The 22,606-nt window shown below is 35.2% G+C and overlaps 1 protein-coding gene across 1 annotated transcript in view; it reads right to left on the reverse strand.

Annotated features, from left to right (window-relative positions):
* Positions 1 to 22,606, reverse strand: part of LRP1B (LDL receptor related protein 1B) — a 794,792-nt gene that overhangs the window by 181,209 nt on the left and 590,977 nt on the right. The window contains exons 32-39 of the mRNA XM_061444942.1: positions 16,260 to 16,400; positions 14,144 to 14,269; positions 12,920 to 13,051; positions 7,718 to 7,852; positions 7,163 to 7,292; positions 3,662 to 3,788; positions 3,356 to 3,507; positions 2,940 to 3,064 (exon numbers count right to left, since the gene is read on the reverse strand). Of these exons, the coding sequence (XP_061300926.1) occupies positions 2,940 to 3,064; positions 3,356 to 3,507; positions 3,662 to 3,788; positions 7,163 to 7,292; positions 7,718 to 7,852; positions 12,920 to 13,051; positions 14,144 to 14,269; positions 16,260 to 16,400 (1,068 nt within the window). The remainder of the gene's footprint in view (positions 1 to 2,939; positions 3,065 to 3,355; positions 3,508 to 3,661; positions 3,789 to 7,162; positions 7,293 to 7,717; positions 7,853 to 12,919; positions 13,052 to 14,143; positions 14,270 to 16,259; positions 16,401 to 22,606) is intronic.

The raw sequence follows: 22,606 nt of genomic DNA on the forward strand, positions 1-22,606 counted from the left end.
GTAAAGACAATTTTAAATACAATTAATGTCCTTTCCAATTCATAATAGTATGCATTTATGAGTAGAAAATAATAAAATGGGTTAATCCATAACAATGATTTAAGGTTTAGAGACCATTTCAAGTGCTTTGAAAGATTTTATTTTTTTTTAAAACACCTGTTACTGGCAAAATATCAAATTTAAATACCATCAGAATACAGCACCGGTTTTAGACAATTTATAGCAAAATGAAAACACGCATATTGACAGGTTCAAAATTGTGTCAGTTCAGTTCCCAGTTTTTGATAAAGACATTTCCTAACATTTTGTTCTAATTTACTTAAATCCTGTCTTTAAAAACTTACTCCCTGACAAATGCATACCATTAAGAAATCATTGTCAAATTAGTAACTTCAATGACTTAAACTACACTTCTTGCAAGCAATATTTAAAATTACAGTAATTGTCAATAATTAGGAGCTATTTTCCTATTTCTGTTTTGGACTATGTATGAATTATTATCATAGTTAGTTTAGATAATTTAGTTTCTGTTCCTGACAGCACTTTCCGTACAATTCAGCTCTTTCAATTTCCCATTTCTGAAAAGTTTTTCACATTGTGAAGAAGAATAAAACATTTTAAATAGATTGTTTTCAGCTAGAAAACTGTAATACTTGTTAGGGAATACGTAGTGTCTGAAAGTACTGTTGACTGTTTTTTCCTAACTGCTACATTTGAAGCTACTTTCAAGAAAAAATTAATGGAGGATGAGAGATAACTTGCTCTTAAAATTAGATGTGTTTTGTGTTCCTAGGCAACATCACATGAGACATACTTCTACAGCTATGCAAAAAAATTTGGAGATTTCACTGTATACATTTTTATATTTGCTTTGCTTTAAAGATTTTTCTTAAAGTTTTATTAGGCTAGAAATGTTAATATCTGTTTGGAAGGATGAGAGATTGAGAAGAGAAAAGAAAATATGTGAAAAAGATTCTCAAGCTTCTAAAATCAACCTTTGAAAACTTCAATGCCTTCCACAGTTCACCAGCTGTAAATATCTTTGAAGATGGACAATTCCAAAACCGGTGTAGTTAGGGCATGTCTATGTGCACATAGAAAATAGCACTGAAGGATAGGAATCTGCTTGGGAATAGCACTGCAGGACTGGCTCATCAGGAAGGGTAAAATAGATGTTTGAAAAAAAAGCATTAATTATTATCAGCAGAAGTTGTTTGGTTTCTGTTTTTTTTTTTTGGGAGTGGGGGAGGAGTTCTTTTGTGTTTGATGGTTTATTTGTTTGGGTTTTTTTTTTTTTTGTTGTTGTTTTAATAATAGAAGGTCAGGAAGCTAGCTAATTACATTTTTTTAAAAACATCATTAACTACTAGTTCAATGAACTTAAAAAAAAATATATATATATATATAATAGTGTGATATAGAAAAACATTCCAAAAACATTTTTTCACCTGTTTTTTCCCTTTTGTCCTTCTGGCTCACTGACATCCCCTCCCAAAGACATTAACCATTTGTACCCTAGTAAAATTTGAAAAATGTATTAAAAAAATCATTCAGTTATGTTTTTCAAACATAGAAAGCTTTTTAGCCTCAGTAACTGCTTCTCCTACTCCTAATGCAATAAAGTCTTTAAAGCTATCAATAAAAATAATTATATGTAAAGAAGCATTGTTTTAACCTATTGGTCTGTTTTCTTAATTCTAGAATATAAAGCCCTTCCAAGAAAGCAGACATTAACTATTTCTAGCCTGGTTGAAAAAAAACAGTACATTTTTGAGTGGATTTTATTTTTGTCCACAAAATACAATGCCCACAGTACTCTGAAATCACATGCAGAAATTCTTAGTAAAATCAATACACGTATGTTTTCAAAATGTTGTTGTCTTTTTTTAAGTATTTAATAAAAAACTTGAATAAAAAATGAAGATAGTTTTTCTTACTGACCGTTACATATGTTTTCTTTAAAAATCAGATTTATTTTACATGTCATTTAATGCTGCTATTTAGGAAAGATGTATAAAAGAAGCAGGATCATTGGGTATGTAATGCTGTGATGAAAGCAACTTTTGAGCACTACCAAGACGAAAGATATATTAATGTTAAAAAGTTAATTTTGCGTTACGGTAACATTTCCTCCCCCCCTCCCTTTTGAATGTATTTATAGAAAATCCATCTGTATGGCCTTGTAACAGTTTGTTTTGAGGAAATCATCATCATTTTTGGTAGACTTTTTCAACCTTTGCTCACTGAAGCAAGTTTTTCAAGGTCTTTTCAAAACCAGAATTTTAAGAGGAAAAAGAGCTAAAGGCAAGATTATTCTTAGTAAGGTAGCAGAGAATAAAATTTTACCACTGATACCACAAATCACAGAGGGTACATGCTAACTTTTGTCTCTTGAATTTGCTAAATAAATAGGATATAAAGGAAATCTGATAATTTACAATGTCTCTTCTCGCACAAAAAAAAAACCTGAATTCAAACCCAAGTAATCATAGATAACAAACATTTAAGATGGAAGCTGAGAATTCCTAGCTGTGTGAAAAAAAAAAAAAAAAAAAATCTGGTTTCCTTTCAAATAGAAAGCAAAACAAACCTGAGATTACTGCTCTTTAAGGCATAGTTCAAGGCCCTTCTAAAACCTGACTGTTTTTTTGCTTCCTTACCCCACTTTTAATTTTCTTTAAAACAAAATAAAACTCACCAAACCTGGAACAATACAAAGTGGTGTTGCTTTCGACTTTCTCCTTAAAACACTCAGAATAAATATTACTAAAATTCTTCCACGTGTTTTCTTTATTACACTAATTTTAGCTAAGAAAAATACTTCAGGAGTAAAAAGTGGAGAAAAAATCAGTGATTACTTAACTTCTGGTATGCTTTAACATATATAAAAGTAGCAGATGATATTACAACAATTAATAGCATCCTTAAGAACAGCCAACCTTTCTCTCGTGCTCTATTAAAGACTTTCACTTCCTTCAGGTTTATTCCAAGGCCAGTCCTCATGGTCACAGCATCCGTGGCCTCATTCTTGTGGCCTCTTCTAATAGAGCCGTTTGCATGTGCTCTGCCAAAAAAGTTGAAGATGTCTCATCAACAATCCTCAACTAATTCACACCAAACAAATGACTGAAGGGCAGTGGAAAGCTCACCAAACAGAAGGTGAAGAAACCTGTTCTCATCTATGACACTGATATGCTTTAGGTTTCAGCATCAGAATTGCCCTTTCTTTGGAAATTGCATAGGTTTCTGTGATCCATTCTGTGACCTTGCTAAGGAATGGTTAATCCTACAAAGGTGAAGCACCTGGCACTGAAATAACATTTTGAGACTCAAATACTTATGAAAAATAAATTACCTGTCAGACCAGTAGATGTAAGCTCCAAACACCGCAACTGAAAACATATCCACATTGCTCCCTGACAGCACAATCTCCCGATTCCCTCCACTCTCAAGGTCAATTCTTTCTATCTTGTCGGTACGAGCATCACACCAATATAATTTATTTTCCTAAAGATTAATTTTAAAGAAAACATCAACAGTCTTGTCCAAGTATTTAATTAAGAGCTATCAAGATTATATCAAAGTGGAAGTCCAGCTGGTTTAAATGAAACATAACAAATACTACACACTTCAACATATACTGGAAGACAGAGGAACTAACCTCATAATCAATGGAAATCCCATTAGGCCACGCAATCCCCAGGCTCACAAGCACAACCTTCTCAGATCCATCTAAGTGTGCCTTGCCTATGCAAGGAGTCTGTCCCCACTCTGTCCAAAATAAATACCTAAAATGTTGTAGAAATTACCAATTAAAATATATCATCAAAATAAGAATTGAAAATATGTAATACTGTTCTTCAATTGCAAACAAAACACATCATAACCATTACATAGGTATTTAGAAAACAAGGTAAGGCTCATGTCTCTAAATAATCTTAAGAGACTGAATGTATAATAATACTTGTCTCATAGAAACTTTGTTGAGAGATGTATTGCAAATGGTATATATGAAGTAGTTCTTAAAACAGCATTTGATCAATAAATTAGCAATTCTATTTCCTGAAGAATTAAGCTTTGAGTTTGGAAACATAAAAGCAAATTAATAAAAAAAAACAAACCTGGAACAGAAGCTCCAGCAACTAACAAATAACAAATGTAGGCTAATACAAGAGATGCATGTTTAACTTAAAAATGTTTTAAATATGAAGCAGTGAAGAGCACTGCAGGAAATGGTACAGCAAAGGGAATTTATTTGGGAAGAAAATACTTTTCCTACTCTCCTGAATGCTCATGGAAAGAATCTGTATCTTATCGAATTTTATGTCACTGTATATTTACTAGCACAGTAACATCACTGACTATTTCAGGATAAGGTGCTAGGTCAAACTTCTGCTTTGACCTCCTACTTCTCAGTCTGTTATAGGTATAGTGAAATCAGGCTAGTCACTCTACACAGAGCACTTCCTTTACTGAACAGTAACCTACCAATATCGTAAGTAAATGTCTGTGTGTCTACAAATTTATATATGTATGTAGATTTGTATTAAAATATATTATAAACGCACTCATAAATATATTGTAAGCAAGAAATCTTTAAGATCATTGAGGTCTAGCATGTTACTGATTGCCCAAAGAGAATTAATTTCATTGTAGATATTCATAAGAACACATTAAAAAACAGTTTACTAATACACTGTACACAAAGTGAACAGACCATACAAAACAGTTCTCCATTGTGTTTTTGTGTGGAATGTACATATTGGTCTGTATTTAAGCAGTACCAAAATCTTCCGTACATTACTAAGCAGTTCTACCCTTAAGACCAGTGATGGTGATATACTCATCTATTGTTAAATAGCTATATTTGATTGGATTACTGCAAATACATGAAATTAGGCTTTCTGGCTTTAATAAAAACTAATGTGTTCTCACACTTCTTGACATAACAAACTATGAAACTTGTACTATATTAGGAAATTGAACTGCTACATTAGATAAATGAAAAACGTGTCTTGGAAATGTTAAAATAGACAATATTAATCAGCTGGATATGAACAATCACTGCTTAAGTTTAATACAACTTTAACCAGATAACTAACAGTGGCTCTAAACAGAACTGAACTGGCTTTCAGGCACCTAGTCAGATATACTTTGTTAACATAGGACATCAACTAAATCTTGACTACGGGAATGTAAGCATTTAATATACTTGAATTAAACATTCTGTGCTCTTTCTTCGAACTAGTTACTCAGAGGAAAAAAAGAAAAAAAAAATCAAAACAATTACTAGCAGTAAATTAATTACATTATTTAAGTAAATTAATCTAGAACCCTCCAGGGAAAATCCTGGAGAGCTGACAAAATGCAAAGTTATTTAATACTCTCATAAAGCATTACTGATTATAAGTATTTTGATATACAAACTCACATAAACTATTAATATAGAAAAACTTGGCCTTCCTGTATCTTCTCAAAAGATCCGGGAAGCACCATCTAAAATACTTGTTTCCTGGACCTTTGTAGGTAGCAATATGCTACCAACACATTTGCTGCATGTACTGCAATAATAGACTAACCATGACTCAACTTATTTTGGAACTATGCCATATAGAATTTATGTATCTGAAATGGAGATGCACATGGTGGAAATTTGATGCTGGCCTAGAATCTTTAAAAAAACCATCTCTGAAAAAAATTAAACTGGAGTTTAAGCTTGCAGCCTGCTGTTCCCCCCTTAAACACAGCTGAAATTTCTGAAATGTTTTTAAAGCAGGTATCTTCAAAGTCTAAGAATTATTTCAGTATGAGCTCAACCCCATATTTCAATCACATTTAATTGGGGGTGTGTGGGGGGGGAATCAGCCACTTGTATGTTAATGTGAACAAGCATACCCGATAAGGGACAAAGATACTCCTTTATAGTAGTGCACATTCTTAACTTTTTCAACAATAAATGATGTTACAAACCAGCTGAATGCTGGCTGCTCCACAAATTGATATAACTGGCAGATTCAATGAGATCTAATAACTGCTATTTTTCTATTTTTCTGTCTGTCAACCCAAGCTTCAGAAGAAATGAAGACTGTGAAGTGAGGGCAAAGGGAGGGAAGAATACCTTTGAAAGTTTTGCCTTGTAAAGGGAAAGAGATATGACAATAACACAGAGGGTAAAAAGGCCATAATCTTCCCAAAGAAAAGTATGCTTGCACTTCACAAGCAAGCCACTCCTTCTCCTGAAGAAACTTGGAGACATTTCATGACATAATTTCGTGGCACAGTATATAAAAAAAAAAAAGATCAAGCTTAACTACCTTTACCTTCAGAGATAGGTGATACACTGTTCTACCAGACAGGTAAAATAATTATTTATCTGTGATCCTCTCATCCCTTTATGTTTTCTTAAGTATTCTGAACACACCCAAAAACTATAAACCTCCACATGATCAAAACATCTAAGGAATGTTGCCACTACCAAATTCACTTCTACATTTAACATTTCTTTTCTTTACTGTTTAGTTGTAGCTCTGCTAACAATAGTTTTGGAGCTGAAATGGGAAAGAACATTCTCTATTTCTGTTAATGCTGCAGTGTAATCTCTACTCTCAAACAGCTGGATGAATACAGATGTAATTTCTGACAACCCTTATTCTCTTACCCACATGTTTCATCTCACATTACTTTCAGCTACCCAGGGCAATCTCCTTGGTTGCTTATTATAAATTCTAGTATCATGATTATGTATGATATTAGAATTTATAACTACCAAGGATTATATTTTTCCACAATTTCATCATGACATCGAGGTCACCATTAGCTAACGTGACTTCCCTGGATTTGCTAGAAACTTGAGAACAGATTCAAGTATGCTTCCAAGCAATGTCTAAACTTCAGGTGAAATGGCTGCCTTAGAAAATGAAAACTGTTTTGCTAATAAAGTACAGTATGCCATGTACACGGAGACCAATGAAAAAAAAATCAGCCTATGATAATAACATTTCCTTCTACCCGAGCTTAGTTACAGTATAATAGTTTCCAACACAACCCTTTTGGATTTCATTAAATGCTTATCTGTTCTAACAAAGCCCTTGATTTTCTTATGCAAAATCTTCAGTGCTAGCATGCAAACTTTATGAGAAATGCAAGTTGCCAGTCATGTTACCCTTTTTCTGGGTGTACCGCAATAGATCTTGGCTGGTCCAAACCCTGGGATATAATTATGTATCGGAATGAGCCGTTGAGCCGGGCAACTTCGATTAAGTTGAAGCCATGATCCGTCCAATATATGTTACCTAGAAAAAATACCTTCAAGTTACTGTAAAAAGAAAAGACTACATGAAAAGTGTTAAAATCTTCAGTGTGCCAGTTAGGACCAGAAACCAATGGCTGTATTTTAACTGATATGTATCTTTTACTTGTTATTTCTAGTCCTAGTCAGCCTTCTGTTTTAAAGAATAAGCTTGCATTAATGGTTGTCACTTGTTAAGTAATGGTTGAGACTGGTTATCTAAGAAATAGTGTCCAAGATATTTAAATAATTTTTCTGTCTGTAATAAAACTGCAAAACCAGTGGTGGTATCTTCAGAGAAGACTATCTAGACATTTGGAATAATAGAAATTAAAGCAGAAAGCAAATCAAGTTATTTAGTCTTGAGCTGAAGCTGCAAGAATGTACTGTAAGAAATCATGATGAGTCTTGAAGCAGGTTAAGACCTACCTGCTATCCAGTCCACTGCAATGCCTTCAACTCTTCCCAAACCATTTGTAACAATGTCTTCTTTCCATGTTTGGTCTCGTTTAGATCTGCAAATTTTGTTGAAACCCATGTCTGTCCAATAGATTGTATCATTTCCTAAAAAATACATGGCAACATTTCTTAAATTAATTCAGTTACTTCAAGTTTCTACATCAGTAAATGTAAAACTTGACAATTACAAATTTACCAGTATGTCTCAGAGTGAAGAATGGTATCAAAACCATAATCTTTAATTCCTCATTCATTTTCCTTTTATTTATTTAAAGTAATTAAATTAGAATTCTAGGTTTTCTTCAGGTTATTTAGTACTGCACATATTAGACAATAGGGCCATGTCAACAGATGCTTGACCCTTGCTAAAATGACAATAACTGTTGTCTTTTTTTTTTTTAATGGGATGTTTGAAAAACATTGTTTTGTTTATTAATCACCATTCCAAAACATCTACTAGTCAGAAATACTACCTTTGGAAACTGCCTATGCAGTCTTTTTCTTCAGTACTGGACTGCAGAAACTGGACTAGCACTATTAATATTATAATTACACAAACCTGTTTTATTTTTCCCACTTGGACTCTTCACTAGGGACTGTAGTGACAGGACAAGGGGTAAGGGGTTCAAACCTAAACAGGGGAAGTTTAGACTGGATATAAGGAGGAAGTTCTTTGCTGTAAGGGTGGTGAGGCACTGGAATGGGTTGCCCAAGTAAGTAAGTTGTGAATGCTCACATTCAATTTATTCACAGCAATACAAAAATTTTCACTAACTATGTTCTATGCATTACATTGGAGAATATTTTTTGATTTTTCAGGTACTTCATACTCATAAGAAAAGAAAAAAAGCCTATACTCCTTTGCTGTATGGTGTGAAAATATCTAAGTAATTAGTTGCCACCAAACTAATAAAGATCTCTTTATTTTTCAAATGCAGATAATACTACAGCATTTGCTGAATTTCAGTTTGCACTTGGATACCGATGGTATGATCCAAATGACAGACCCCTCTCATTTTATAGACACAGCAATTATTATGGATTCCTTTTTGTTACTAATCAAAATTCTCCATATCTCAATAAAATATTTAGCAACATTTTCACAGTGGGGCTCAACCACTGCAGATCCATGCCATGCAGAACAAGCTAATAGGAATTCAGATTAAGCAATTAGCCTTTAATTTGTTGTAGTTGTTCACTTTAAAAAGTGGACACTGTTTTCACAGATTTGTGTATCAAGGCTGTCTCTGTCAGGTAACATTATTAACATTATAATTACACAAACCTATTTTATTTTCCAAATTACTCTGAAAATTAGAGACACGGAGATGAAAACTCCCTTCAGCATCTAGTTCTTAAAGACAGTTCTGGCTTCAGGCAGATGAAAAGAAGGCCTATATTCAATTTGGAGCCTTCAATATTTATTTACTTATTCTACTGTTGGAATCTGAAGAAAAGAGAATTACTACTTGGAAATTACAGCTGCCACAAAATGGGAAATAACAGTCTGTAACTTTGTACAGCTCCTACAAGCATTTTGCTAAGTGGTAAGCATTAGTAACCATGGCCACACATTGACTCTTACAGTACACAGGCTGCTTATCAGCAAACACTGCAAATTAATTCCATTTAATGCATTAGTATTTTGCCAATAAAATCCTGTAACTCAAAATTCCACATGCAAAGTATTTGCTGAACATTACCCCTTCTGTCAGGCTCTGTCAGCTTAGTCTGTAAATGTTCAAAATGCTTATTTCTACAAAGACGGTAAAATCTATTCTCTTCCCACCTATACACACCTGCATGTACACCACAGATAAAATGCCTGAAGGCAAAATGATAGCGTGAGTAACAGTGACAGAAAATGGAGACAGAAGTATGGAAAAATACGTCACAAACCACCTCTGTATTCCCAGCTCCAAGTTCAGCAAAACTCAGTGAGGGACTGGGAAGACTTCTCTTTTCACAAAGGCAAAATCGTAAACTGTTTCTGGGATTAACTACTGCAGAAATGAAAGGGGCTCAACAATAACACTGTATGATTTCAGATCTACCAACAAATCTATTACTCCACCTTTATGAAGGCTTTCTGACACATATGCAAACATTCATGTAACTGCACTTCATTTTTGTAATTTAAATAAGAAAAGAAATGCTACTAACCATTAAGTAGCTTGTGCCTTCTAAGTCAGTAAGACTTAAGAGATAGTGTCTCCTGATGAACAGGATCACTTTTTCTCGGACACATATTTCTACCCACCAATTTGATGCAAATAAACACAATGAAACACAATGTTCTTGTTTCTTCAATACTTAGAATGCCCTAGATGCCCTCAATAAAGCAGTGTTTCTCTGCCATGCAGATTCTCCTCCAACTACATCAAGCTTAAATAGAGTACCTCCCAATGTGTGAAACAATTATTTCAACAAATACAAACTACATACTAATTTTAAAGTATGGTGAGCTTCCTGGGGCAATGTTGAGAGGAAAATGAGAATGGGCATTTCCCTGAGATACCGTCAAGAAGTCTGCAGCAGCAGGAAAGTATCAATGCCATTGTTCTTAACAAAACAGAAACGAAAGGCTACTAGGATGACACCCAATTTTATAAACCTATGTCTTAAACAACACTGGTAACCCCTCTTCCCACTGACCTCTAAAAGAAGTCCAAAGGTTAAAACTACTCTTGTAGTTCTTTAAGGAGAACACAGATAAATGGCATGGAGGGGAAAAGGTGCATTTATCTTCTAGTACATCTGCAGAAAATATTGCTGTCTTTTAACTGCTATCCACTAGCATATGTTAATGTATTTTAACCACTTCGCACACTTAAACATTACTGCAAGGAGATCAGAATTAGGGAACGTTACACGATTAAGAATGAAATGCAAGCAATAGTCATTTTATTAAAAAAAAGACCAAATAACAAAACCAACAATCAACAAAAAACAACCAAAAACCAAACCCAAAATAAAACAAACAAACAAACAAAAAATCCAACAAGATGAAATCCGAAAATACATTCACTTGTCTTCTCAATCAGATTTGATGAACAAAGGTTTTAGGAATGAATTCATAAAATTCAAGGTAACAAAATAAGAAAAATAATTGCTTTCTAAGCTGGAATGCAGTTGAAAGCTGTACAGTAACTTTATATAACACAGTATCCCCTTGTGATTTCACTGCTCCAGAAAATGTGCATTCATATTTAGCAATGTATTTGTCACTGTCAAACATATTCATGTTCCCTGTGCTGTAACTGATCATCACGCAACTTGGCGAACCCTACTCAATTTCATCCTTCCTCAATTCTCATTTTTAAAAGTTAAACATTAGTACCAGCATCTTATTCTCAAAAAACACTAATTTGATATTTTCTACTGGCATCCAAAGCTCTGTAAAGTAGGAGCTATCATGTAAATAAGCCATGCCAAAATCAAAACAAAAAAAAACGAAACAAAACAAAAAATCCCAAACCCAAAGAAAATAAAAGATGCAAAATCGCCAGTACAATTCTGGTATCAGTATTTTAGAACAAAAAGTCAAATTTCAACTTCTGTATTACATAGCATAATCCTATAAAGCTTGTAAGATGTGAGTTCAAACACAGTATTTTTAAAGTATACTATAATAAAAACTACAATCCCTGGTAAACCCCATTACATAGTCTTGGTACTTTGTAATGAATATGTGTACCTACCACTTCTCTATCATCCTGTGGCTTTCAAGGAATAGATGAAATCTGCTGCATCATAGTTTTTCCCATCTAAGATATGTGTATAAAGCACTGGCTTTTAAGTAATTTTTTAGTCTCAGTAGACTGTGATGGAACTTTGCCTATGATATAACAAAAACTCTGAACATTAGCTGTTACTGATTTTGAAAGCAAAATATACCAGTTTGAGGGCATTGTAAAATGTTGGGTGAATTTGGAATTTTACTAGGTAGAGTGGAGGTACAAGAGTGTCACTGTAAAAGGCAGGCCAAAAGAAAAGACTTTAATGAATTTAACTCCTGACCGGTTAATAAGTTTACAGAGATATTTGTGCAATCAAGTAGTCAAACAGAACAAACAGGAAAACATCTGCTTTTAATATGAAGCCATATGTTAACATATAGTTAAGCAAAAAAAAACATAGGATCTTTTGGTGCTGAATTCCCAAGCAGAATTTATTTCAAAATTAATTACAGTGGAGTACGACAAAATAATCACACATTTCAGGAAGTCAATGTCCTTATGTATTTAACATAGGTAATTTAAAATTTTATGTCTAAACTACTGGTTTGTAAACTCTATGGGTAAAAAAAAACCCAAACAGCTCATGTAAGAATCAGCTTAGAAGGAAGTCTGGTCCAAGAGCTAATGGCTGAAAACTAAGGAGATACAAGATGTTTTCAGGTCACTACTTCATCACAGATTTCTTACTTTGTGTAAGCTAACCAAAAATTCCTAATGTTTTTGAAGTTATTCAAACACACTTTAGTTCCAATGGGAGACGTATCAAATTCTTTTTCAGGACATGAACCTTAATTTTTTTCCACCTTCTTTTACACGCATGCAAGACAAAACCCTAATTTCACAGGACATTTGTGGAGGCTATGCAAACTAAAATCTGTTTCCTATTTATACAGTGCAGTGGAAAGGTAAGTAGTGTACTTGAGATAGACATGCCTGTTCTTCAGGCTGTTAGAGCTCCCACTTTTGAAGGGAAGAAACAGATACAAAATGGGCTTGTACACGGCAGTGAAGAGGCTGAGCTTTACCAGACAGAAAGAAAACTATGCCACTAAGCTGTCAAATCCACCTGTTATATTAGAAAATTCTGGGGGAAAAATGTCGTGACAGCAACAAGCTTTTTTCTATAAGAAAGGAACTAATAAAACCTGCTTTTCTACAGATTTGAGCACTTTCTGTAAAATCACCAGTTTCCTATTCAAGTTCTTAGTGATGTCTCGACTGAAAAACAGCAGATAGTCTACATATACATAACAAGTTTTTCTATTTACTGTAAATAATAAATAGCTACAGGTTAACACTGTAGCACACAACTTCCAATTCTCTTAAATATAGTTGCAATTACTTAGAAGGTTTGATAAACTTCATTTCATTTGATAACCTTATTTCATTTATAAGAAAAGTATGCATACAATAAACTATACATGACATTTACCTGCATGGAAGTCTATGCCCACAGCAAATGAAGCTCCAGATATAGGCATTAAAGCATCCATTTTATCATTTGGATCAAGAGGAATTCCTCTAATTCCTTCATGAACAGAATACATAAGAAATGATTCAATACCTATAGGAAAAATAAAATAGCTGATGGGAGCAAAGTGAAGACATTCCCAAAGTGAAGACTTTCCCAATTAAAAAAACCTGACGAAGTAACAAGTACTAGACACAGTTTTCCAGTACAGCTTCATAGTTTTCCAAAATGATAAAGCCATCCCTTTGAAAAAATAATTGTGAATTCATATGGTGTAGTTCTAATTAAATGATAAATGCAGTCTCATAAAAAAAGGGAACAGCTGCCCATTTCAAGCATCACCTTCTAATTAAGTAATGAGCAGTAATGAAAATTAGAACTTAAGAAGTTGGGTTTGAATTATGAGAAATTTAAGAATATTTTCAGTGCACATCTGCACTTCCTGTATATATTTAGCAAGTGACAATTTTAAAGAACTTGTGGAAAGCAGGACTCAAGACTGAAAGTAGTCTTTTGAGGCACAGGATTCATCTCACCTCATTTAGTCATGCACACTTCCTTTATCGACAATAGAGAGAAATACACAGTTTTAGTGAACAATGCAGTTGATGTATTTGAAATGCCTACTTTCGTGTTAGATTAATCATATTCCAGGTGCATTCTATTTCTATTAAGTAGGAAGAATTTCTATTTCTATTAAGTAGGAAGAAACTCTGTGTAGAGGTCTTGTTATTTTGTCATTCACAGTTGAGATGAATCACACCTAATTGTTCACAACCAAGATTAGAACAAATACTTTGTTGCCCTAATCTGTTCATATATTAGAAAACCTTTAAAACAAATTATGCAAGGTGACAATACCTAATTCATTATTGAAGAATTCTAACTACCATACACAAAAAAGTCCTATATTTTAAATACAGGATTCATATATTTTAAATACACACTGTACACCAATTTTACATTAACAACTGAAAGTTATAAATATCCAAAGAAATATATGTAAAAGTAAAAATTACTATTTAAGAAAAAGAAATAAAAAATGTTAAGAACATGTTATTGTCACATATGAAAATCACTGAAAAAATAGGAAAGCCACATTTATGTTGCATTAAAGAAAGTTTATATACCCATTACAGCAATAAAATTGAAGTTAGTGAAAATAAATACTGAACGTCATTTTACCTTTGCATGCCATGCGGTTTTTTTGAAGGTTGTAGCCTACTGTACACACACATGTCCTGGTGGTTTCTGATGTTGGTAAACAAAGCTGGGAGCATCCGCCATTGTTTAACTGACAGGAATTGCTACCTATTACATGATGGGAGAAGAGACAAGAAAAGAAACAGAATTTGAACAGTGCAATCCTAACTAAAAATGAATGTTGGCATCAATTTATTATTATCATCAAAACCAAATTTTGTCCAGCTAACTTCTTTAAAAAATTTAGATATGCATGTAACATATCAGGCTTTGTTACTTTTCAATGCTTCACTCTTGCAGCATTTATCTGTGCACTTAGAATGTTTTTTTTTTCTCAGAATATCTTTTAATACCTCAATTTTCTGAAGATGAATCTGCCTATTTTAAAGTAAAAGCATATGATAAAACTGAAAATACCACACTGTATTTGATGAAATAAAATACCACACTGCAATGATGAAATCTCACTGACATTAGTCTAGAAGGCATTTTATTGTAAACGATGAGCAAGTCATTGATCATATTGTATTCATTCATCAAACGTTATACCAACCTCATTATCTTCTTGAAACAGCATTTGTTAAGTATACCTAAGATACACTTAAATGTGACCTCACAGATCCATGCACCTGTTATCTTAACTAGAACAATATTTACTTTTAAGTAACAGGTAAATACTTTTTAGTAAGATTTATATGTGTAAATCTACTAAAACATTTGAAGAATTAGTTGATTACAAGTTACCAAGCACATATGAATCAGAGCACTACATATCACATATATTTTTGCATTCCTAATTTTGAAGTAGAAAGCATATCTTCATCTAAAATTATAGCCATTTTTTTTTACTGATACAACCATAAAAATGGAAAAGGCAGTTGAGCTTTCTAAGTCACAGGCATCCTTAGAAAATTAGAGAAATTGTAAGGTGAAAATTAATCTAGAATGCCAAATTTGTATACAGAGAATCTGTAAGTGCCCTCATGTTATACTTGCTGTCATGCCACTTTGATTTATAGAAATGCAAGATGCAAATGAAATATGCAAAAATTCTTTTGAAAAAGGTGTAAATCCCATCTATAGTGTTTGACTCCTATAACCAAAACCCTGACATTGCTCTCTGTCAAAATATAGATCAGCAAAGTGACATTTCGCTATAGTGAAATCACAGTTAAAGTTCAGTAGTACAAAAACCTGTTAATTTTCTTCACTTTTGTACAATGAAGACACAATGCTACAGACACCAGACACTATTAATATTTAGGCACTCATGAGGCTACCTGTATACCTCCACGATAGGGAGTTCAAGCATTTTAAAATGACAGACACATAACTGAATGCCTGAATTATTATTACTTGCTGCTCCATCACGTTTAAAAGTAACAGCCAGGCTGGCAAACCATCTCCAGTGTCTCCTAGATCAGGTAAAATGGCAAGTTCTCCCAAGAGCACTTACTATAGAACTGAATTAATGTACTCCATACACAGACTTTTTGTTACTGTTTTATTGTGGTAAAACATCCTGTGTTCTTTTGGAAGCTTCTCCGCAAAATGAAATAATTTGATTCACATCGTTCAGTAGCTGGAATCAGAAATAATATCTTTCTAAAGAATCACCCAAATGTTTTTACCTCTGATCTCCAAATTCAAAAAACTGTGTGCATGATTCCAAATTACACTTTTTCATATTATCTTAGTTCCACTTTGCTAACTAAACTTTGGCAGCATGTTTTTGCTTTTTTGCACTTTTGATTTTTACCATGTCACTTCTGTCAATTTAGATGAATTAAACTGTCTTAAAACACATATATAGTGAAGAATCTTAATGAATTCTCTTAGAATACTTCTGTCAAGATTTCAAGAATTCGAGATGAGATCACACTTTTTTTTTACTAAAAACTTTAAATTCAATTAAAATACATTGGGCATATATGGTAAAGCAATTATTCTATTATATTAAATAATAAAAAAGTTTATTGTAATTTATCACTGAATTACATTGAAATACATGTTGTTCTATCCACATTTGGAGAATAATATGGAAAAAAGATACTACGCACTCTTGAAGTTGGTTAAACATGCTTAAAGTTTAACATACCTTGCTGTGCTGCTTTATCATACACTTTCATATGTACAACACCTGAAGTTTTATTTCTCAGGACAGTTGGGTTTCTTCCATCTCTTTTGTTACAGGTGCCAATCTGAGCTATGTTCTGGTCTGCCCACCAAAGTTTTTTATCTGTAAAATTTTTAAGTTTTAAAAATTAAGAGGATCACTATAAATTTACATGTTTGAAACCTAAGGTGGGAAAAGCATTTGAGGTTAATTCTCAGATCAATTTTAAGGAAAATTGCTCAAACATAAATAAATTAGGTTTGGTTTTAATTTTAAACCCACAAAATTTAGGTTTATAAATTTACTTTTTTTTTCTTTAGGTAACAGTCTTACATACATTTTTAAGTGGAAAAACTGTATTATATACAACTCATAACTAAAAGTTACAAAACCTTATTCATAGATCATGTACTATGACATACGGTTTGCTCTTGAACTTTGTTATATCCATTCATTATGTACGTAGAGAAGAAACTCTGGCTCCAGGTTCTCATTACTTGAGTGTTCAAATTAAGCAGCATGACAATTACCATAAAAATAATTAATTTTTTTACTGTCTTCAAGAAATTAGTTAAATTCCCAACTTACATTGAAAGTAACTTTTCATCATAATTTACACAAGACTTTAAAATAACAGAAAAACTGAGACATGCTATGTACACACATGCATAACATTTCAAACTATCCGTGTCAATTCATGCATGCAGAGTACTTGAATCATAGTATGAGGGACTAGCCAAAAAGTTAAGAAAAAGAACTCTCACTTCATATGCAATTCCAGTATATGCAATATTATTTTGCTGTGGCTAGATTTCAGGTGACTTTAGTCATATAGATTTCACTTAAATCTGGATTGGATTCTAAGTGCTATGAGGACAGAAACACCAACTTTGATCATATTGCTATGACTGTATTGGTTACTGTGGAATGTAAACATTCATAAAAAAGAAATTAAGATACAAATGTCAGTATTAATGTAAAGGTAATCGTCACAACAATTTAAACAACTGTATATGAAGATAAACAAAGAAACTTAATTTAACAATTTCAAGAACCTGAAAGAAGGTGTATGTGACTTGTATATTCTCTACTTCATTTCACTTGCATCACTTCAGGAAAAAGTCATTTTTTAAGCCCCACTAACAATTTAAAGATCAACAATAGGGATTACTTTAATTTTATTCAGAACTATACAACACTTATGAGTGTTATCAGTTTCTCATTTTGAGACTTTGATTCATTACCTGCTGGAATTAATGAAAAAGCTTCTTTAGTTAAAGTATTTGCTACTCTCTCATACATGAAACGAAAGATAATAAAATTCCTAGGTGTCAATGGATTATAATTTCTTTAAGGTAATAATCTTTACTCAAATCAGTATTTCTACCAAGTTTTGAATGTCATGTTTCATCACTTGATATTGTACAAATGGACTATAAAGTAAGCCATAATAACTGCAAGACAAAAAAGAGAAAAGATGATTTATCTGGAAACAAAAGAAGAGGAAATAATACAAACAGAATAAAAGATTATGAAATATACTCTCTTAAAATCCTTCTCAGCAGCCTTCAGAGAAAATTTTTATTCCTAATTGCTAAAGCTTGGATGTCAGAATAGGGTAAAATATGAGGTAAGCATATAATAATATGGTAAAATAAGAGGGAAGCAATTAAGAGCATCAGAAGAATGCTGGAAATGCCCCTTACTCTCTTGCTGTTTCATATACCCCTACACATATAAAAGGACATGGTTATTGTCTTTACTATAGCTCTGAAGGATCACATCAAGATCACAGAACTGCTTTCTACAACAGCTATACCCTGTTTCAATGAAGATGCTGTAGTGACAGTGGAAAAGCTCTGTAGTATGGCACTGCTACTTGTAATGGCCATATTGCCAGGTACCACAGCCATGTGTCATCAGTCGGGGGTGCCCAACAACTGTTCACCCTTATGTCACACCTGAGACTATCAAGACTTGAGAATTGGGTCCTGCCATGACACGATTTTGTGACTTGCCATGTGCCAGATTTCACATATACAAGCACCAACACTGCACACTCAAGGTGGAATCACTTGTTTAATGCCAACTAACATATTCCACATAAACATATTCCATGAGAACATGGTGATGGTTCAGTTTAGAGGAAACTAATGAATGCAATGAAACTGCAGAAGTATATTTTTCTGAAAGGCAAGCAAACTTTTGTCAGATCCAAAATAATAAACATAGTAATGATGCTTACTGCCTAATTCTAACAGACTAAACACTTGAGAATTTAAACTTGCTTCTGAAACAAGGACTCAGCTAACTCACAGTGACTGAATGTTCACAGTGAAGAGCTCCTTACCTAACCAGTGCCAAGCCCTTCGGCTGTTTCTCTTATAACATAATCTTTTCATATTTACCATAACTAATACCGGTCAGCTTGTTCCCATTATTCATCAATCTCAATGGTTGCTGGAAGCAAAGCAAATCAGTCCTTTCCTGTCTGTGGGAGACTGAAACATAGACCATACCAAACATACAGAAAACAGTCAATGCTAATTCTTACTGTCATTCTTCAGATACAGCATAAAATCATTATTTCAGTGAAGAACTTCCTGATGTTTCTAGCTGTAGATAAACAAATCCAACACAGAGCACTGCCAGTTATTTCTATTAAGTGTAAGGGGAAAAACATCCTGCTGCATTCTACTTTTCACAGTAAAGTCATAAGATACTTCTGTTACCATAGGAAAAATCAACACACAGAGCTAACACAACCTTTGTCTAAAGATTTCTTTTTGAAGCGTAACTAAGAACATGCGCATGCCATACATCCTTGACAAACTCAAAAGCCAACGCATACAAAATCTCATCTGACTGAGCCTCAGTAATTCTGGAAAAGAGCAGCATGATGGGCTGTCTGAATTGCTCCCTTTGTGGGTAGCCAGCTGGCCACACAACATGTGCTAGCCAAGATATCACTTCATGAGTAGCTTCAGAGTGGCAACAGCCTCTGCTTTGTTTTGACACAAAGATGGGGAATGGAGTGGAGAGAAAAAAAAGGGGAGAAATTTCAGGAATATGTAAGGAAAATGGGGTATTGTGCTAGTAAAGCGCAGAACTGTGAATAGGGCAAAGCTCTAAAAGTGCTTCCAGTAGAGATATCTGTTGTGAAGAGCAGGAGAGAAACTGCAGTGAGATCTCAAGATGAAAGACATGGGGTATTTCACTGGAGATATTATGGAGAGAAGGTTATAGAATGAAGCTGAAGGTACTGTGTTATCAAGATTCAGGAGACATGAAAGCAGTCTGCACCAATTCCACTTTTGCTGAAACAACTGCTGGCTTGAGGCTACTTCCATAGAAAATCCTAAATTAAAATGCCACTTATAGATGGAAATTCAACAGACTTTAATTAGGAAGAAATTAATTTTCACAAGTGAACAAAATTGCTTGCAATGCTAAACATTAAAACCAAACTATAATCAAGAACTAAGAAATCATGAGAAGAAAAGGAGGGGATGGGGGAGGAAGCAAAGCAGGCTCTACCTCAAATGCATCAGATTGGCTTTCAAACTCAAACTGCAGTAGATGAATAACCAAACACTGAAACAGAAACCACAGTCATCTTATTTCAAGTAATTAACATGTCAGTCCAAATTGTCTCTAGAGCTCACAGGGATGAATAATGAATGCAATGGCCTCAAGATCCCAGGCAGACAAGCTCATAGAATCATAGAATCACAGAATGGTTAGGGGTGGAAAGGACATTAAGATCATCTAGTTCCAACAACCCTGCCATAGGCAGGGACATCTCGCACTAAACCATGTCACCCAAGGCCTCGTCCAACCTGGCCTTGAACACTGCCAGGGATGGAGCATTCACAACCTCCCTGAGCAACCTATTCCAGTGCCTCACCACCCTAACAGGAAAGAATTTCCTCCTTATACCCAATCTAAACTTCCCCTGTTTAAGTTTTAACCTGTTACTCCTTGTCCTATCACTACAGTCCCTAATGAAGAGACCCTCCCCAGCATCCCTACAGGCCCCCTTCAGATACTGGAAGGCTGCTATGAGTCCTCCACGCAGCCTTAGCATGCCTTCCAGGAGAATCTGCTCCAAGATTTTGCCAGGCACAGAGGTGAAACTGACAGGTCTGTAGTTCCCTGGGTGATCCATTTTCCCCTTCTTGAAAATGGGGGCTATATTTCCAGTCGTCGGGAACTTCACCTGACTGCCATGATTTCTCAAATATGATGGCCAGCAGCTTCGCAACTTCATTTGCCAGCTCCTTCAGGACCCGCCAATGGATCTCATCAGGACCCATGGACTTGTGCACGTTCAGATTTTTAAGATGGTCTCGAACCAAATCCTCTCCTACAGTGGGCCCAAGATCTTCATTCTCACAGTCCCTGTGTCTGCCTTCCAAGACTTGGGTGATGTGGTCAGAGCCTTTGCCAGTGAAGACTGAGGCAAAGGAGTCATTCAGAACCTCAGCCTTCTCCAAATCCAGGGTAGCCAGTTCTCCTGAGAGCTTCCTGAGGGGACCTACGTTCTCCCTAGTGTGTTTTTTATTTGCTATGTACCTGTAGAATCCCTTCCTGTTATCCTTAATTTCCCTAGCCAAGTTTAATTCTAACTGGGCCTTAGCTTTCCTAACCTGGTCCCTAACTTCCTGGACAACATCCCTGTACTCTTCCCAGGCCGCCTGTCCTTGCTTCCACTTATTATAAGCCTCTTTTTTCATTTGAATTTTCCTCAGCAGCTCCTTATCCATCCAAGGAGGTCTCCTGGCCCTCCTGCTGCTCTTCCTTCTAGTTGGGATGCAATACTCCTGGGCTTGTAGCAGGTGATCCTTGAATCCTTGATCCTTGAAGAGTCTTGGGCCCCCCTGTCCTTACTAAGCAGGTTCCTGAAGAGGCCAAAGTCTGCTCTTTTGAAGTCCAGGGCAGTGAGCTCCCTGCACGCTCTTCTCACTGTCCTGAGGATCTCAAATTCGACCATCTCGTGATCGCTGCATCCAAGGCTGCCCTGGAGCGTCACATTTCCAACGAGCCCTTCCCTGTTGGTGAGCACAAGGTCAAGCATGGCAGCTCTCCTTGTCGGCTCCTCTATTACTTGCAGAAGGAAGTTGTCTTCCACACAATCGAGGAACCTCCTGGATTGCTTCTGCCGGGCCGTACCGTCCTTCCAACAGATGTCAGGGTTGTTGAAGTCACCCATGAGAACAAGGGCCTGTGAGCATGAGGCTTTTCCTACCTGTCTATGGAGTGCTTCATCCGCAGGTTCTCCTTGATCAGGCGGTCTGTAACAGATCCCCACAGTAATGTCTCCCATAGCTATATTCCCTTTAACCCTGACCCACAAACTCTCTGTGGACTGCTCACCTGTCCCCAGACAGAGTTCCATACTCTCCAGCCTATCCCTAACATAAAGGGCAACTGCCCCTCCCCACCTGCCAGGCCTGTCTTTTCTAAAGCGCCTGTAACCTTCCATTCCAACACTCCAGTCATAGGAGCCATCCCACCATGTTTCTGCAATGCCTATTATATCATACCCCCGTAGACGTGCACACATCTCTAATTCCTCTTGTTTGCTCCCCATGCTATGGGCATTTGTATAGAGGCATCTGAGCCAAGCTCCAAATGAAGCCGGCTCATTGGCTGGAGCGGCTGGGATATCTCTACATTGCTCCGAGCTTTTATTATAGGTGCTGGCAACTGACTGGGTGTGTTGGAATGGAATGATGCCCCCTCCCCCAACACATATAGTTTAAAGCCTCCTTGACCAGTCTGGCAAGCCTCCTACCAAAACTGCTCTTTCCCTTCTTTATCAGTCCAGCTCCACCAGTCCCCATTAGACCTGCCCTACAAACTTGGGTCCCATGCTCAAGGCACCCAATCCCCTGATTATGACACCACCCTAGTGGTTCCATAGTCCATAACACATTTCACAGTGTCCATTTCTTTTTTACTTGAATTCCAGAACACCAAAGTCCTTACTCCCTTCACAAGACTTAGGCAGTACGACAATCTCCTTCCAACTCATTGTGGCTTATTTTTTTTGTTGGCTTTGTCAATAACCAAATAGATCAAATCAATCAATCAAATGAAATATAGTTCTGGCACTTGCCTTGTAGGAAGTCACATTAAAGAAACAAGTTTTCAACGGCCCATCTCTGTTGTAGTCTCAAAGTTAACAAGTGTATAAAAATAAGAAGAAGCAACTCCCTTCTCCTCTCAGCCTTTTGGAAAAGTAATTATTTTAAACAAACTGAACTAGCTAATGTTTCAATACCATATCATCTCAGATTTCAGCAACAGTCTGAAAGCCAACACAA

The sequence above is a fragment of the Pezoporus flaviventris genome, unplaced genomic scaffold (genome assembly GCF_033815535.1).
Source record: "Pezoporus flaviventris isolate CSIRO_AGI_PZ_B2104156 unplaced genomic scaffold, CSIRO_AGI_Pfla_v1 ptg000001l, whole genome shotgun sequence".
Classification (NCBI taxonomy): Eukaryota; Metazoa; Chordata; class Aves; order Psittaciformes; family Psittacidae; genus Pezoporus; species Pezoporus flaviventris.